The 19,776-nt window shown below is 45.0% G+C and overlaps 1 protein-coding gene across 3 annotated transcripts in view; it reads left to right on the top strand.

Moving 5' to 3' along the window:
- Nucleotides 1-19,776, top strand: part of NDFIP2 (Nedd4 family interacting protein 2) — a 216,316-nt gene that overhangs the window by 183,672 nt on the left and 12,868 nt on the right. For 2 of the 3 annotated variants that reach the window (XM_063952998.1, XM_063953000.1), the window contains one exon: nucleotides 3,443-3,548. The exons of the other annotated variant lie outside the window; for it this stretch is intronic. In XM_063952998.1, the coding sequence (XP_063809068.1) occupies nucleotides 3,443-3,546 (104 nt within the window). In that variant the 3' untranslated portion in view covers nucleotides 3,547-3,548. The remainder of the gene's footprint in view (nucleotides 1-3,442; nucleotides 3,549-19,776) is intronic. 3 annotated transcript variants of the gene reach the window in all.

The following is a 19,776-nucleotide window of genomic DNA, read 5'->3' on the forward strand; positions in this document are numbered from 1 at the left end:
ACATATATGTTTGTAAATTACATTTGTCTGTCTTTGTGAGGCAGCCTTTATTTTAGATTAGTAGTCATAGGCCAACTGTAGACACTATACACTTTAGTGCCAAAAGTCATGGGATAGGTGTCTAGTATTGTGTAGGAACCCCTCTAGCCTAGCGAAGTTCAGGAACTCAGAGTGATATTGATTCCAAGAGTGAACGGAAGACTCCTGGAGAGATGTTGATCCATGCCGTCTATAGCCCTGGCTCGGTTAATCCTATTAGAGCCATCTTTAGCTTGGCCTTTGTCTGTAGCCTCCCACAGCTCCCTGATATTAGTAGATACGGGATCTTAGGTGTGACTGGACCGCTCCACCACGTCCCATAACTGCGATGTGATCATGTGATCTCCAAGCGCCGCCCCCGCCACGTCATCGGCCTCGTCACCAACCCGGCAATAAGCCGGTTAGGAGACGGCAGTGTGAAAGGGGGCTGACGCGTGTCGCAGCCGGGTAGCACCTGTGTCAGGCTCCGGGCTGTGACCCGCGATTTCAGTATAAAAGAGGTATAAGTAAGAGGTGTTGGTTTTATAGTGGATTCTACTTGTATTGGTAGTAAATTCCAAACTGTGGCAGGTTTTTTGTGACTAAAGAAATTATGCGACAAATAATGAATTTACTATTTTATATGTAACTTATGCATTATACAAACTGCCTCGAGCTAAATACATTTGTTAGGCAGTATCAGTTTTAAACTTTTCTAGAATGTTCCTTTTCTCTTTGACGTGTACTGCTTGCAGCATTCCTTCATTTAAACTTTAGATTTTTTTCTACTCATACATCCTTGTTCCCAAAAACAGCATTCATGGGAATGCAAGAGTGCTACAGACCCCTAAGGCGGTGTGGTGTGTCTGCGAGTCAGGAAACTGTTCTTTGAAATGCATAGTACATTATGCCATGCTCAGCCAGGCATAGAAAAAGCCTTCATGCTTTCAGATCACAGCACATCCGTTGTATCAGCTTTACTTCAAAAATATATTGTTGAATATTTACTTAGCAATAATAGTTCTCAATCCTTTGCACTTAACAAGATTACTTTTTACAAAGTTATCTACCCCACATAATGATGACTTGGGAAATATTGCATTAACCTTCTTAATCTGCTGTCTGACCAACACCTGTTTCTAATCTGGTGCACGGTCATTACATTGAAAGAGATGGATACATTTCTTCATGCAATCTGCATCTGAATTTAAGCAGCACCCACTCTTGTCATGGTAATCGCCATTTACTGACAATAGACAAATTTTTTTTTACATGTGTAGTTTTTTTTTATTATTTGTCGCTATGATGTTCATAGGATGTTACACATCATGTTATTACTGAAATCCTATGACATTAATATTATACAGTATATGGATAAGTATGTTAAGGATAGTCCCATTTAATATTTTCTAGCTAATTTGAAATCATCATTTCTGGCTATGAATTTAATACAGTTTAAAAGTCAAATCTTTCAATTTTTTCATTCCATTTTTATCTTACTTTAGCTTTTTATTTTTTATTTTAAATAATGTATTCTTTTAACGTGCTCAATTATAATTACTCTGTAAAACCTTGGAAACGTATTCTCCATAAAAGGAGGTGTATTTGTTTTCTTTAAACAAATCAGGTGCTGATAATTCTGTGTCATTTAAATCATACTAATTAACTCTAGTATTCTGCTGCTGTGCCCCAAAGTGGCCATTTTACCCTTAAAAAAAAATTAGATTATGTTTTAGCATGCAGTAGCTTATAAAGAAAGTAGCAATAATATATAAAATTCTTGTTTTCCTTGTAAAAAGCGCATTACAAAATGTTTTTTTTTTTTTTTTTTTTTATATAAGGGATGGGTTCAAATTGTTTCCTTTTTAATAAAATATTTAATAAAATATTCTATTTACACAAAGACAAGATTGTGTTGAGTAATATAGGTAATAAACAAAAAAGGTATTCAGTAAAATTAAGGTAGTTTCCTTCTAAACTTACCCCAACCTTGAAAATGGCATTTGCTTAATTATGCATAGAGAAGGACATATGTACAAGTATATTGAAGATAAAGCTTTGTTCTGGGCCAATGTACAGCCTATGAGAGTGTTTAGGGTAATCCAGCACTCCTTTCACTTCATTGGCCTTTTCTTGTTCACTTCGTACCTGTTGAACCCTTCCTTTAGCGTGTTTACCTCTGGCACATCCTACCCTCCTCTCCCACTAACTGTTGGGGTCACATAAGGCTGTTCTCTAGGAGTACTAATTTGCTTCTATGTAGACATTCTCCGATCTACCTGCTCTACTCTTCTGTTCTATCTTGTGTAACCTACTGTCTCTCTGTAATAGTCAGTTGATGTCCCAAAGCTACCTAAAGCTTAACATGTCAAAAACAGAACATAGGGTTTTCCTACCACCCAGAGTCACCATCTCCCCTCAAATCTTCTTCACCTTCAACAACATACGTTTTCTCAGTTTCCCAAACTCATTGCCTTTCTGTCACACTTTGCTATGCCTTATGCTTTATTCCTAATATCCAGTCTCTCCTCCATTCCTGTTCCTCCACCCTAGAAATATTGCTAGATTGTTCTCTTTCCCAAGTGTTTCCAAACATCTATTCACTTTCTTATCTTCCTCCTTGACTACTGCAACCTATGTACTACTAATTGGCACTTCTTAAATTCATCTATCTCCACTTAAATGTATCTTCAGTGCCACAGCAAGACCAATCTTGTCTCTTACTGCTCCATATATGCTGCACTGTATTGCAAGTCACTATATAGCTAATTGAATCTTCTAGTACTGGTCTCCAGTTCAAGGAAAGATTAGTAATACCTTTGTAATACTGCTGTTTGTTTGCCTTTGGAGAGGGTTTGAGATGGGATAAAATGAAGGTCCATTATGGATAGATTTTAGGTTGTTCAGAAGATTTCTTTGGAGAGGGTCAGAGGTAATATTTGTGACCCTAGCACTTTTGTGTGTTACTGTATCTATGCTATACATTAAAGGGAAGTCTTACTGTACATTTGAAAATCGCTTTGCTCTTGCTAAAAGCCAGCCCAGTTTTACCATACTGTAGATCATTTCATGTTAGACATTTTCAGCTGCACTAATATGTTTACAAATGCGTATTTAATAAGTTTTTAATAGAGATTATTATTTTTATTTATTATTGAATATAACTTTTACAATGCTTTGGTCTGATAGTCCTTTGATATAGTATGCCATATCTTGCCAAAGAGATCTAAACATATTTGTTTAAATAAATATTTTCCATATACTGAAATGACAGATATTTTTTTTACAGTGTAATATTACAAGCCAGTTATTATCCCCTTATTTATCACTGCTTATCCCCAATAGCAAGTTATCCTTGATTTTAAGTTTGAAAGATGTATGTATAATCTATTTTGGTTTAGTTACTTTTCTTGTACTGTTTTAGGCTTGTTGCTGTTCTTTAGAGGGTTTGTAAATTACCTCAAAGTGCGAAACATGTCTGAAAGTATGGCAGCTGCTCACAGAACAAGATTTTTCTTCTTGTACTAGAGGTAAGCATCCATGTTTTAATTTGCCTTGTGTTTATGTGGACTTCATGTAGGAAATGTTACTGCAATTTGTGAAAACGGGTAATTGCTTTTCAGAACCTCTTGTTCAGGTACAGTCTTAAAAATAATTCACATGAAAAGCTAAGTCCCCTGATTACATATGGTCTATGTACTGTAATGGGTACATACAGTTGGGTGGTTGTTTTCTGAACAATATATGTGAAATAATGGACATACAGATGAGCCAACTCGTATATTTCTATTGAATTCATTATATTTCTGAGTTTTAGAATATATAGTGTAATGCATAAAAGTAGTTTTAAAGCAGAGTTTATTTAAAGGTCTTTCAAACTGTATATCAGGCCTGGAAAAACTTTGACTCTCCAGCTGTTGTGAAACTACAATTCTCAGCATGACCTGCCACAGTTTTGCTTTCAGGGTATGCTAAAACTGTGGCAGGGTTTGCTGGGATGTGTAGTTTCACAACAGCTGGGGGGCTACACGTTGGCTAGGCCTACTGTAGAGGAGCACCTAAAACTGCCTCTTTATATGTAGCATTTGGTCAATTGTACCTTTTACTTTATTATTAGAAATGCAGCCCGACATGTAAAGCCCACAATCTGTATACAGATGTATCCTCATACATCCAGCCTCAATACGCCATGCAACACGTATGCCTGCCGTTAGTGAGCCGCCAGGACCTGTGCAACTGTGCGAACGTTGGGCGTCTTTTATTGTTAAAAATGCATCTGATGCGCAATGTAATGCAATTAGCACGCACAAGGAAATTGTGCTGATTAAATTGATATATGACTCTTGTATATTGTGTGTGACTGAGTCTGTATACGGAGTAGAACGAACAGAAGTTGTATAGGAAAAAGGCTGCGGTTGCTACATTGTGGCACTTCATGTACAGATTCAAACACTCAGTCGCACACAGATATACAGGTGTCATATATCACATTAATCAGCACAGTCTCCTTGTGCATCTTAGTCACATTGTATTTCGAATAAGATACATTTTCGGCAAAAAGGAAGCAAAAAAGACGACTGATGGTAGAAGATTCTCACACGACTAGCCACCAGGGGATGTTTGGCGTGACTGCAGCAAAGATGTATGAAGATACATCTGTAACTTGCAAATACTGTAGTTGTTTCAATATTATTAGTCAGTGCAAGATTTTCAAGATGTTTTCTCCCTCTTTTTAGCTTCTTTTTTGTATTGGCTGACATCTGAAGCACATTTTAACAGCTTTTTCTAAAATCTTAGATTTAGTTGCATCTTATAGTTTCTTCAGACACAATTAATTCTGTGCAGTTCCTTTAAAATTCTATTTGCTCAAAGCTGTAATTTTCTCAAACTTGCAGCAGCATGATGCATACTGTAGAGGACACAATATGTCCTTTCTGTTCAGAAATGTTTACCATAGGAACAAATTTCTATCTTAAGTTATTGATAATGAAAACCTCTGTCTCTTGGGAAAATATGTTTGAAATGGTGAAAATACATGTTTTAAATGATAATTTCTCTAACGTCCTAGAGGATGCTGGTACTCCGTAAGGACCATGGGGAATAGACGGGCTCCGCAGGAGACATGGGCACTTTAAGAAAGACTTTAGACTCTGGGTGTGCACTGGCTCCTCCCTCTATGCCCCTCCTCCAGACCTCCGTTTTAGACTGTGCCCAGAGGAGAATGGGTGCACTGCAGGGAGCTCTCCTGAGTTTCCTGCTTAGAAAGCATTTTTGTTAGGATTTTTTCTCTTTTTCAGGGAGCACTGCTGGCAACAGGCTCCCTGCATCGAGGGACTGAGGAGAGAGGAGCAGACCTGCTTAAATGATGGGCTCTGCTTCCTCGGCTACTGGACACCATTAGCTCCAGAGGGAGTGAACACAGGTTCGTCCTGGGCGTTCACCCCAGAGCCGCGCCGCTGTTCTCCTCACAGAGCCAGAAGAAACGAAGACAGAAGACGTCTCAGGCGGCAGAAGCCTTCAGAGCTTCACTGAGGTAACGCACAGCACCGCAGCTGTGCGTCATTGCTCCCATACACCTCACATACTCCGGTCACTGTAAGGGTGCAGGGCGCAGGGGGGGCGCCCTGGGCAGCAATAAAACACCTCTCCTATGGCAAAAGTCTATATACATGTACAGGTGGGCACTGTACATGTATATAAAAGAGCCCCCGCCATTTTTTAGTACGTTTGAGCGGGACAGAAGCCCGCCGCCGAGGGGGCGGGGCTTCTCCTTCAGCACTCACCAGCGCTATTTTCTCTCCACAGCACCGCTGAGAGGAAGCTCCCCGGACTCTCCCCTGCTTGACACACGGTGAAAGGGGGGTTTAAAGTAGAGGGGGGGGGGCACATTATTGGCATTTATGCATTAAGCAGCGCTACTGGGTAAACAATCTGTGTTTTTCTCCAGGGTTATATAGCGCTGGGGTGTGTGCTGGCATACTCTCTCTCTGTCTCTCCAAGGGGCCTCAGGGGGAACCTGTCTTCAGAAAAGAGATTCCCTGTGTGTGTGAAGTGTGTCGGTACGTGTGTGTTTGATGAGGAAGGCTCACCTAAGGAGGAGGGGGAGTGCATGATGGTCAGATCGCCGTCGGCAACGCCGACACCGGACTGGGTGGCTATGTGGAATGTCTTGAATGCAAATGTAAATTTACTGCATAAACGATTAGACAAGGCTGAAGCTAGGGATCAGTCAGGTAGTCAGACCATGCCTGTCCCTGTGGCTCCAGGACCTTCGGGGTCTCAAAAACGCCCCATATCCCAGATCACTGACACAGATACCGACACAGATACTGACTCTAGTGTCGACTATGAGGATGCAAAATTACAGCCAAAGGTGGTGAAAGGTATTCGTTACATGAATATTGCCATTAAAGAGGTTTTGCATATCACTGAGGAACCCCCTGTCCCTGACACGAGGGTACACATGTATAAAGGGAAAAAGCCTGAGGTCACTTTCCCGTCCTCTTTTGAACTAAGCGACTTGTGCGAAAAGGCTTGGGAATCTCCAGATAGGAGACTACAAGTTCCCAAAAGGATTCTTATGGTGTATCCCTTTCCACAAAAGGACAGGATACGATGGGAATCTTCGCCGAAGGTAGACAAGGCGCTGACACGCTTATCCAAGAAGGTGGCACTGCCTTCTCAGGATACAGCTTCCCTCAAGGATCCTGCTGATCGTAAGCAGGAGGTTACCATGAAGCACATTTACACACATTCCGGTACTATCGTTAGACCAGCTATGGCATCGGCCTGGGTGTGTAGTGCTGTCGCAGCATGGACAGATTCCTTATCTACGGAACTTGACACCCTAGATAAGGATACCATTCTAATGACCCTAGAGCATATCAAAGATGCTGCTTTATATATGAGGGATGCTCAAAGAGACATTTGTTTACTAAGCTCCAGAATAAATGCTATGTCTATTTCTGCTAGGCGACTCCTGTGGACCCAACAGTGGACGGGGGATGCCGACTCAAAGCGGCATATGGAGTCGTTGCCTTACAAGGGGAGGAGTTGTTTGGAGAAGGCCTCTCAGACCTTGTCTCTACTGCTACGGCCGGTAAATCGAATTTCTTACCTTATGTCCCCCCGCAGCATACTAAAAAGGCACCTCATTATCAAATGCAGTCCTTTCGTTCCAATAAAAATAACAAGGTACGGGGATCGTCCTTCCTTGCCAGAGGAAAAGGCAACGGAAAAAAGCTGCATGCAGCTAGTTCCCAGGAGCAGAAGTCCTCCCCTACTTCTGCAAAGTCCACCGCATGACGCTGGGGCTTCCCGGGGGAAGTCAGCTCAAGTGGGGGCACGTCTTCGATTTTTCAGCCAGGTCTGGGTTCACTCACAGGTGGATCCCTGGGCTATAGATATTGTTTCTCAGGGATACAGGCTGGAATTCGAAGACGTGCCTCCTCGCCGGTTTTTCAAATCGGCTCTGCCAGCTTCCCCGTCAGAAAGGGAGTTAGTGTTGACTGCAATTCAAAAATTGTATCTTCAACAGGTGATAGTCAAAGTTCCTCTTCTCCAGCAAGGAAAGGGGTATTACTCAACCCTGTTTGTGGTCCCGAAACCGGACGGTTCGGTCAGGCCCATTTTGAATCTAAAATACCTGAACTTGTACTTGAAAAAGTTCAAGTTCAAGATGGAATCGCTCAGAGCGGTCATCGCCAGCCTGGAGGCGGGGGATTGGATGGTGTCCCTGGACATAAAGGATGCATACCTTCATGTTCCGATTTTCCCTCCTCACCAGGCGTTCCTGAGATTTGCAGTACAGGACTGTCATTACCAATTTCAGACGTTGCCGAGAATTTTCACCAAGGTAATGGCGGAAATGATGGTGCTCCTGCGCAAGCAGGGTGTCACAATTATCCCATACTTGGACGATCTCCTCATTAAGGCGAGATCTCGGGAGAAGTTACTGGACAGCGTGTCGCTGTCGGTAAGGATGTTGCAGGGGCACGGCTGGATTCTCAATATCCTGAAGTCCCAGCTAGTCCCTACAATGCGCCTGACCTTTCTGGGTCTGATTCTAGACACAGACCAGAAAAAGGTTTTTCTTCCGATGGAAAAGGCTCAGGAGCTCATAGCCCTGGTCAGTAACCTATTAAAGCTAAAAAAGGTTTCAGTGCATCACTGCACGCGTGTCCTGGGGAAGATGGAGGCATCGTACGAGACCATCCCCTTCGGAAGGTTCCATGCGAGGACCTTTCAATGGGATCTACTGGACAAATGGTCCGGGTCCCATTTACAAATGCATCAGAGGATCACCCTGTCTCCCAGAGCCAGGGTATCTCTCCTGTGGTGGCTGCACAGTGCTCACCTCCTAGAAGGCCGCAGGTTCGGGATTCAGGACTGGATCCTGGTGACCACGGACGCAAGCCTCCGAGGTTGGGGAGCAGTCACACTGGGAAGAAATTTCCAAGGTCTCTGGTCGGATCTAGGCACTTGTCTCCACATCAACGTCCTGGAGTTGAGGGCCATATACAACGCCCTACGCCAGGCGGAGGCATTGCTTCGGGACAAACCGGTTCTGATTCAGTCAGACAATGTCACAGCAGTGGCTCATGTAAACCGCCAAGGCGGCACAAGGAGCAGAGCGGTCATGGCAGAAGCGACCAGGATTCTTTGATGGGCGGAAGGCCATGTAAGCGCCCTATAAGCTGTATTCATCCCGGGGGTGGACAACTGGGAAGCGGACTTCCTCAGCAGGCACGACCTGCATCCGGGAGAGTGGGGACTTCATCAAGAAGTCTTCGCACAGATCGTGGGTCGGTGGGGACTGCCTCAGATAGACATGATGGCGTCCCGTCTCAACAAAAAGCTAAAGCGGTATTGCGCCAGGTCAAGAGACCCCCAGGCGGTAGCGGTGGACGCTCTAGTGACACCTTGGGTGTTCAGATCGGTCTATGTGTTCCCGCCTCTACCTCTCATACCCAAGGTGTTGAGAATAATAAGACTAAGAAGAGTAAGGACAATCCTCATTGTTCCAGATTGGCCACGAAGGACTTGGTATCCGGATCTGCAAGAGTTGCTCACAGAAGATCCGTGGCCTTTTCCTCTAAGACAGGACCTGCTGCAGCAGGGGCCCTGTCTGTTCCAAGACTTACCGCGGCTGCGTTTGACGGCATGGCGGTTGAACGCCGGATCCTTGTGAAAAAAGGTATTCCGGAGGAGGTCATTCCTACCCTGATCAAGGCTAGGAAGGACGTGACATTGAAACATTATCACCGTATATGGTGAAAATATGTTTCTTGGTGTGAGGCCAGGACTGCTCCTACGGAGGAGTTCCATTTGGGTCGTCTGCTTCACTTCCTGCAAACAGGAGTGACTTTGGGCCTAAAATTAGGGTCCATAAAGGTCCAAATTTCGGCCTTATCCATTTTCTTTCAAAAGGAATTGGCTTCTCTTCCTGAAGTACAGACATTCGTGAAGGGGGTGCTGCATATTCAGCCTCCTTTTGTACCTCCGGTGGCGCCTTGGGATCTTAATGTGGTATTAAGTTTCCGCAAATCACCTTGGTTTGAACCACTCACAGCAGTGGAGTTGAAATATCTCACTTGGAAAGTGGTCATGTTGTTGGCCTTGGCTTCTGCGAGGCGTGTTTCGGAAATAGCGGCTTTGTCACATAAAAGCCCCTATCTGGTTTTCCACGTGGATAGGGCAGAATTGAGGACTCGTCCTCAATTTCTGCCTAAAGTGATCTCTTCTTTTCATATGAATCAACCTATTGTCGTGCCTGTGGCTACACGGGACTTGGAGGATTCCGAGTCCCTTGATGTGGTCAGGGCTTTGAAGATTTATGTGGCCAGAACAGCGAGGTTAGGAAAACTGAAGCGCTGTTTGTTCTGTATGCAGCCAACAAAGTTGGCGCGCCTGCTTCACAGCAGACTATTGCTCGCTGGATCTGTAACACGATTCAGCAGGCGCATTCTACGGCAGGATTGCCATTGCCTAAATCAGTTAAGGCCCATTCCACTAGGAAGGTGGGCTCGTCTTGGGCGGCTGCCCGAGGGGTCTCGGCATTACAGTTGTGCCGAGCAGCTACTTGGTCGGGGTCAAACACCTTTGCAAAGTTCTATAAATTTGATACCCTGGCTGAGGAGGACCTCCTGTTTGCTCAATCGGTGCTGCAGAGTCATCCGCACTCTCCCGCCCGTTTGGGAGCTTTGGTATAGACCCCATGGTCCTTACGGAGTCCCAGCATCCTCTAGGACGTTAGAGAAAATAAGATTTTACACTTACCGGTAAATCTATTTCTCCTAGTCTGTAGAGGATGCTGGGCGCCCGTCCCAAGTGCGGACTTCTTCTGCAAGACTTGTATATAGTTATTGCTTACATAAGGGTTATATTGTAGTTCATCGGTTTGGACCGAGACTATGTTGTTTGTTCATACTGTTAACTGGGTAGTTTATCACAAGTTATACGGTGTGATTGGTGTGGCTGGTATGAATCTTGCCCTTGGATTAACGAAAATCCTTTCCTCGTACTGTCCATCTCCTCTGGGCACAGTTTCTCTAACTGAGGTCTGGAGGAGGGGCATAGAGGGAGGAGCCAGTGCACACCCAGAGTCTAAAGTCTTTCTCAAAGTGCCCATGTCTCCTGCGGAGCCCGTCTATTCCCCATGGTCCTTACGGAGTCCCAGCATCCTCTACGGACTACGAGAAATAGATTTACCGGTAAGTGTAAAATCTTATTTTATGCCAAATAAAATGCAATTTTTCTTAAACTATTTCTATGGCTTTCCATTCAAACTGAGCCTGACTGTCCAAATTAAAATGTGATAAGTGTCATAAAATATTCTCTAAATTCCACTTCCAGTGCTGTTATTAAATTTATACATCTTGAGAATAACGTTTCATAGGGATGTGGTATGATATGTCATTGCCAGAATGTCCACATGTTCTGAATGTCGACGTGTAACATTTCCGCCTAGAGAAATGTTGATATGGTCAAAATGATGACTTTTTTTGTTTGTTTGCTATTTTAGCTTATATCTAAATTTAGCATTAAAATACTATGTCAACATAATATGTCAACATTTCCGTAAGTCATGTTACTTGACGTCTATGTTGACTTATTGACTGGATACCCTGTATAGCATGTAACATCACTGTCCTGCAGTGATTGCACCACACTGCTCTGTGTACTTGTCTTCTCCATAATCTCTGGATATTGCAAAGTAGTAAACTGCAACCTATTCATGTCTATGTACTTCCACACTGATTATACTGGAAGGTGAATGACGATAGCAAATTAAGTGATTTTACAAACATTACATTGCTGTCACATATATTTGTTAATAAAACTGTTTGTTCTGTATGATAAACACACAGTCGATGCTCTTGTAAAAGACAGAATTTTACAATATGTATAAAATTTTGGTTACCTATGAACTGCGCAAGACAATTGGGCAGCCCTATGGTACATGAAATCTAAGAGGTATCGCCCCAAAAACACCCCAAAACAAAGGTACTGGAAATGGAATAGCGGATAAATGCACCACCAGGTGCCTCAGTAATGAATGCACAACCTTGAACAATACAATGGTAAATAAGGCAATAAACGTATTACATAGAATATATTCAAAAATACATTCCTTGGGTAGATGTGTCACTTTGCTGAATCCATCCTCTTTCAGCAAAGCTCAGCATGTGAGGAAAGAGATAAAATAGCGGCATGTGTAGTAAAGTTATTTCATTTACACAACACATACAGATAAAAAAACATAAAATCACATATGAACAGGGAATCCCCTTAAGTCCCGCTGTAGTGGAAATACAGAACAATTACCAGAAAAGATGAGAACTGATAGTGAACAGTTCCCAAACAATCTTTTTCTGTAATAATCACCAGGTATCTCCCGGGTAGACCAATCTGGTATCTCTCCCTGGCATTTGCTCAGCAGTCCTGTTCACTCCAGCAGGTGCTGCGGAATCCCTTCCTTATAACCAACGCATTTCGACCCTTGTTCCTTGGGTCTTTATCAAGGCAGAATGATGGTCCCAAGTCCACAGCTAAGTATTTATGCCCCCTTTACGCAATCAGGTGCTGTAAATGGATATTCCACTTAGTCTATAACTCAAAGGCTGCTGATATTAGTAATGTAACCTTCTCTCCTCAAGTTGCATGCGCCCCGGTGGAGGGAACCATTCATGACCCAGACCTCCTTCTCATAGGAAGATGGCATAGATTCCCGCAGTGAAACTTTGAAACCTTTTTGGAGTTTGTTGTATGATTACCTCCATACTAGTTTATGAGGACTGTGGACAGTGTCAGGGCTGCAAGGTAAGATATCACTGATATCTCCTGCGTTACCTATGTGAGTGGGTATAAAAATTTAGGATCCATTTTATAACTTTAGTTAAATCATATTTACATAATTAAGGGAAAAGTAAGTAAAGATACATGGTTATGTGATTATGAATGTGCCCCTTAAACTGTTGGCTGTGTTATCTCACTGAATCCATAAATCTTTCCAAAACATCTCTGTTAAAGGAGTACAAAGAGTAAAATGTAATTGTTATCAGAGCTGAAATATTTTATGTTTGCCATTGATCAAAGGGTAGATATTTTGCCGCAGAAGGAATGTTGCACTTTGTTTTTAGCTTATAACACAATAAGTGACCAGGCGGTAATATAATAAATAGAAGAAATATATCACAGAATATCACAAAAGTAGTAATCCTAAATAGGATACCGAAATTACTATAACAGCAAACTCCTAATGTGAGTGTGTGTACTCACAATACAATATACAAATGATCAGGGCTGCCAAAAGAAATCCTGGGCCCCAGTACAATAACTTTCCGGGACCCCCCCCCCCCCCCCCCCCCCCCCGTAGTGGGTGTGGCGCAGTACGTACTCAATATATGTGTATATATATACAGTAGATCTCTCTCTCTCTCTCTCTCTCTCTCTCTCTCTCTCTCTCTCTATATATATATATATATATATATATATATATATATGTGTGTGTGTGTGTGTGTAATACTAACACTATTGGTAATGTATGGATGCATGTATTATAAAATATTTATATAGAATTAAGAAATTGTTAGCAGCTGCCTGCCACACCACAGTGCTGTGTCTATCACTCAGTCACAGTTCTCAATTCACAGTGTTGCAGCCTAACAGGCTAGCTCCCAATGAGGTGACCAGCCCTGCTGCTGATTATCACAACTGAGCTGAGCTGCGCCACTTCTTAAACCCATGGGCCACGCCCAGCCAGCTGTATGCCTGCCCCTTTCAGTCCCTGTTCGCCACCCGGAGCCTGCTGATTCTGAAGAGGCCATCCAGAGCTGGCTGCAGAGATTAACTCTCGAGATGATGATGTCATCATCTCGCGACATCTTAGCAGCGGTGCGGCAGCTGGAAATGGCTGTGAGGAATGTCCACAACAAGGGACAAACAGCCAGGCGACACACACATACAGTAACTCTCTCCTCCCGGTGACCTGACCCTCCGCTCACACGCCCGTCCGACCACTGATTTATAATACAGAAAAAAAAGTACCCCCCCCCAAAAAAAAACAAAAACAAAAAAGGCTACTGGTGTGGTCTGGCCTGGGCCCCCTGGCATGCCCAGGTAATCTGTACCCCCTCCCCCCTCTCTCGGCACCACTGCAAATGATAACCACTAGAGGTTCCAGCAGCTGCTAATGTTATGGCTCTGAAATCAGGATTTGCTGTTCTGGCACTTACCTGCATATATTTGTACTCTGTACTGAGACTGGACACAATCAGCAGCTACATCATATCTAGCACAGCGGCCACAGTTTACTAGATGCACCATGGCACTCCAATGAAAATAGCTGGAGTATAAGTGGGCCTCTTCAATGTCCATGAACACTGATTTTGATGGGTTGGGTTTCGGACACCGGCGATTAGGATCCCGGCTGGGGGCTGAGCGCAACAAAGCCCCTTGCTCGCTGCAGTTGCCACAGGTTCTGTTCCCACTCTATGGGTTTCGTGGACACCAACGAGTGGGAATATCCCTCGGCCCCCTGCCTACATTCTGGGGGCATCTGTATGCTGACCACCGGGATCCCGACCGCTGGGATCGTGACTACATCCACATTTGATTACCTATTTCAGTTCCTCGGTTTTTATTAATCAACAACATCAATTGCCATTTCTGTTTTTATTTGTTCAAGTGCAATAAAAGCTTTATAAAATTAAAAAATTGTGTCCTGGGACCTGTAGTCCGCCCCAGCATATTTAAACTTGCAGTGTAGTTTTTACCTTTTTCACCTGAAGGTGTAATATCTAGTCTGAGGTGTAATGTGCATGCCAGAGGTGGTAAATTTGACCTAGCTGGGTTTTTTTTTTATTTTTTTTATTTCTATTGTGTATAATATTTTATGTGGTTACATATAATAGGATTTTAATACCTACCGGTAAATCCTTTTCTCTTAGTCCGTAGAGGATGCTGGGGACTCCAAAAGGACCATGGGGTATAGACGGGATCCGCAGGAGAAATGGTCACTTTAAGACTTTAAATGGGCGTGAACTGGCTCCTCCCTCTATGCCCCTTTTCCAGACCTCAGTTATAGGAACTGTGCCCAGGGAGACGGACATTTCGAGGAAAGGATTTTTGTTAACCAAGGGTGAGACACATACCAGCTCACACCACAACACACCGTACAACATGGCATTCAACTAACCAGTCAACAGCATGAACCAAAAAATCAGCAACAGGCTGATTGAACCAAAACACAACCTTTGTATAACAAAAGCAATAACTAATAACAATTACTGCAGGTAGAGTCCGCACTGGGACGGGTGCCCAGCATCCTCTGCGGACTAAGAGAAAAGGATTTACCGGTAGGTATTAAAATCCTATTTTCTCCTTTGTCCTAGAGGATGCTGGGGACTCCAAAAGGACCATGGGGTCTATACCAAAGCTCCAGACCGGGCGGGAGAGTGCGGATGACTCTGCAGCACCGATTGAGCAAACATGAGGTCCTCATCAGCCAGGGTATCAAACTTGTAGAATTTTGCAAAAGTGTTTGAACCCGACCAAGTAGCTTCTCGGCAAAGTTGTAACACCGAGACACCCCGGGCAGCCGCCCAAGACGAGCCCACGTTCCTAGTGGAATAGGCTTTCACCGATTTTGGTAACGGCAAACCAGTCGTAGAATGAGCATGCTGAATCATACAAAACCAGCGTGCAATAGTCTGCTTAGAAGCAGGAGCCCCAATCTTGTTGGAAGTATACAGGACAAACAGCGCCTCAGTTTTCCTGATACGAGCCGTTCTGGCTACATACATTTTCAAAGCTCTGACCACATCAAGAGACTTTGAATCCCCCAAGGCTTCAGAAGCCACCGGAACTACAATAGGTTGGTTCATGTGAAATGAAGAAACCACCTTCGGAAGAAATTGTTGAAGAGTCCTCAACTCCGCTCTATCCTCATGGAAAACCAAATAGGGGCTTTTGTGAGACAAAGCCGCCAATTCCGACACCCGCCTCGCGGATGCCAAGGCCAAAAGCATGACCACTTTCCAAGTAAGAAATTTCAACTCAACCTTTTGTAAAGGTTCAAACCAATGTGACGTAAGGAACTGTAACACCACGTTAAGGTCCCATGGTGCCACTGGGGGCACAAATGGAGGCTGGATGTGCAGCACACCCTTCACGAAAGTCTGCACTTCTGGAAGCGAGGCCAATTCCCTTTGAAAGAAAATTGATAAGGCCAAAATCTGCACTTTAATAGATCCTAGCTTTAGGCCCGCCTCCACACCAGCTTGCAAAAAATGGAGAAACCGACCCAGCTGAAATTCTTCCGTAGGAGCCTTCTTGGATTTGCACCAAGACACATACTTTCTCCAAATACGGTGGTAATGCTTAGCCGTTACCTCCTTTCTAGCTTTCAGTAGAGTGGGGATGACCTCTCTGGGAATACCCTTTCAAGCTAAGATTTGGCGTTCAACCGCCATGCCTTCAAATGCAACCGCGGTAAGTCCAGGAACACGCACGGCCCCAGCTGTAACAGATCCTCTCTTAGAGGAAGAGGCCAGGGATCTCCTATGAGTAATTCCTGAAGATCCGGATACCAGGCCCTCCTTGGCCAATCTGGAATGAGTATCGCCTGAACTCCTGTTCTTCTTATGATTCTTATCACCTTTGGGATGAGTGGAAGTGGAGGGAACACATAGACCGACTGAAACACCCACGGTGTCACATGTGCTTCCACTGCTATCGCTTGAGGGTTCCTCGACCTGGAACAATACGTCTGAAGCTTCTTGTTGAGGCGAGACGCCATCATGTCTATTTGAGGAATTCCCCAACGACTTGTCACTTCTGCCAAGACCTCTGGATGAAGACCCCACTTTCCTGGATGGAGATCGTGTTTGCTGAGGAAGTCTGCTTCCCAGTTGTCCACGCCTGGAATGAAGACCGCTGACAGAGCGCTTGCATGTTTTTCCGCCCAGCGAAGAATCCTTGTGGCCTCTGGCATCGCCGCTCTGCTTCTTGTTCCGCCTTGGTGGTTTATGTGCGCCACCGCTGTTATGTTGTCCGACTGAATCAGGACGGGTAGGCCGCGAAGCAGATGTTCCGCTTGTACAAAGCCGTTGTAAATGGCCCTTAATTCCAGAATGTTTATGTGTAGACAAGTTTCTTGGCTCGACCATTTTCCCTGGAAATTTCCCCCTGTGTGACCGCTCCCCAACCTCGGAGACTCGCATCCGTGGTTACCAGGATCCAATCTTGGATCCCGAACCTGCGACCCTCTAGGAGGTGAGAACTTTGGAGCCACCACAGGAGAGAAATCCTGGCCCTGGGAGATAGGGCTATCTTCCGGTGCAAGTGTAGATGGGACGCGGACCACTTGTCCAACAGGTCCCACTGAAAAAATCTGGCATAAAACCTGCCAAACGGGATGTCCTCGTAAGCCGCCACCATCTTCCCCAGCACTCGAGTGCATTGATGAATCGACACTCTTGCCGGTTTCAGAATTCCCTTGACCATGTTCTGGATTTCCAGATCTTTTTCCAACTGAAGAAAGATTCTCTGTAGTTCCGTGTCCAGAATCATGCCCAAGAACGACAGCCGTGTTGTCGGAATCAACTGTGACTTTGACAAATTTAGGAGGCAGCCATGTTGTTGCAGAACTGTCAGGGAGAGCGCAACGTTTTTTAGCAACTGCTCCTTTGATCTCGCCTTATCAGGAGATCGTCCAAGTACGGGATAATTGTGACCCCTTGCTTGCGCAGGAGCACCATAATTTCCGCCATTACTTTGGTGAAAACACTCGGGCCGTGGAAAGACCAAACGGCAACGTCTGAAACTGGCAATGACAATCCTGAACAGCAAACCTCAGGTACGCCTGATGAGGAGGATATATGGGGACATGCAGGTAAGAATCCTTTATTTCGACTGACACCATAAAATCCCCCCCTTCCAGACTGGAGATCACTGCTCTGAGAGATTCCATCTTGAATTTGAACCTTTTTAAAAACAGATTGAGGGTTTTTAAGTTCAGAATCGGTCTGACTGAGCCATCCGGTTTCGGGACCACGAACAGGCTTGAATAAAACCCTTCCCCCCCATTGTGACAGGGGTACCCCGACAATGACTTGCTGCTGACACAGCTTTTGTATTGCAGCACACACTACCTCCCTTTCCGGAAGAGAAGCTGGCAAGGCCGATTTGAAAAATCGGTGTGGGGGCACGTCTTGAAACTCCAGTTTGTATCCTTGGGCCACAATCTCCAGCACCCAAGGATCCAGGCCCGATTGAACCCAGACCTGACTGATGAGCTGAAGATGCGCCCCCACCGGTGCGGACTCCCGCATGGGAGCCCCAGCGTCATGCGGTGGACTTAGCAGAAGCCGGGGAGGACTTCTGCTCTTGGGAGCTTGCCACAGCCGGCGACATTTTTCCCCTCCCCTTGCTTCTAGCAGCAAGTAAGGAGGACCCTCGTCCTTTCTTGAATTTATTAGACTGAAAGGACTGCATCTGATAGTGAGGCGTTTTCTTTTGCTGTGTAGGGACATAAGGGAGAAATGAAGACTTACCCGCGGTAGCTGTAGAAACCAGGTCTGCGAGGGCTTCACCAAACAAAACTCCACCTTTATAGGGCAGAGCCTCCATAGCCATTTTAGAATCAACATCACCATTCCATTGATGAGTCCACCAGACCTCCTAGCCGAGATTGCCATGGCATTGGCCCTTGATCCCAAGAGGCCAATATCTCTCGCAGCCTCCCTTAGATAGACTGCAGCGTCCTTGATATGACCCAGTGTCAAAAGCACGCTATCCCTATCCAGGGTGTCTATGTCAGATGACAAGTTATCTGCCCATTTTTCAATCGCGCTACTCACCCATGCCGATTCTACAGCCGGCCTGAGCAGCGTACCCGTAGTGACATAAATAGATTTCAAAGTAGTTTCCTGTTTACGATCTGCAGGATCTTTAAGGGCTGCCGTGTCAGGGGACGGTAGCGCCACCTTCTTGGACAATTGTGCTAGAGCTTTGTCCACCGTGGGAGATGACTCCCACCCTAACCTATCCCCAGAGGAAAACGGGTATGCCATAGAAATTCTCCTGGGAATCAGCCACTTTTTGTCAGGAGCTTCCCAAGCCATTTCAAAAAGAGCCTTCAGTTCATGAGAGGGAGGAAACGTTACCTCAGGTTTCTTTCCTTTAAACATACAGACCCTTGTCTCAGGGACAGCGGGGTCCTCAGTGATATGTAACACATCCTTTATTGCCACAATCATGTACTGAATGCTCTTAGCCAATTTGGGATTCAACTTGGCATCATTATAGTCGACACTGGAGTCCGAATCCGTGTCGGTATCTGTATCTGCTATCTGGGTAAACGTACGTTTCTGTGACCCTGAAGTCTGAGTTTGTGACAACACATCTCCCATGGATTGTCTCCATGCTTGGTTCTGAGACTCCGATTTGTCTAATCTCTTATGCAACAAAGCCACACTTGCATTCAAAACATTCCACATATCTACCCAATCACCAGTCGGCGGTGCCGACGGAGTCACTCCCACATTCTGTTCTACCCCCGCACCAGCCTCCTCCTGGGAAGAGAATCCAGCCTCAGACATGTCGACACACGAGTACCGACACCCAAAATCACACTGGGCTATAGGGGACAGACCCACAGTAAGGCCCTTCAGAGAGACAAAGGGAGTTTGCCAGCTCACACCCAGCGCCTCACCCGGTCTAAAGGAATTTTCAAAACCCCAGACCTAGCAGCGCTTTTATATTTAAATAAATACACCACCAAATATGCTGTGCCCCCCCCCCCCCCCCCTGCTTTTGCATCCTGTTACTTGAGACAGAAGTGAAGGGCCAGGACCAGCGTCTCTGCAGCTTGCTGTGAAGAGAAAATGGCGCTGATTAGAGCTGGAGGCCGAAGCCCCGCCCCCTACATGGCGCGCTTGTGTCACGCTATTATTTATACTGGCGGGGGTCTGTATACAGTGCCTATGCACTGTATACTGTCTTGCCAGTCCCCAAAATGAGGTTTTGTATTTAAATAAATACACCACCAAATATGCTGTGCCCCCCCCCTCCTGCTTTTGCACCCTGTTACTTGAGACAGAAGTGAAGGGCCAGGACCAGCGTCTCTGCAGCTTGCTGTGAAGAGAAAATGGCGCTGATTAGAGCTGGAGGACGAAGCCCCGCCCCCTACATGGCGCGCTTGTGTCCCGCTATTATTTATACTGGCGGGGGTCTGTATACAGTGCCTATGCACTG

The sequence above is a fragment of the Pseudophryne corroboree genome, chromosome 2 (assembly GCF_028390025.1).
Source record: "Pseudophryne corroboree isolate aPseCor3 chromosome 2, aPseCor3.hap2, whole genome shotgun sequence".
Classification (NCBI taxonomy): domain Eukaryota; kingdom Metazoa; phylum Chordata; class Amphibia; order Anura; family Myobatrachidae; genus Pseudophryne; species Pseudophryne corroboree.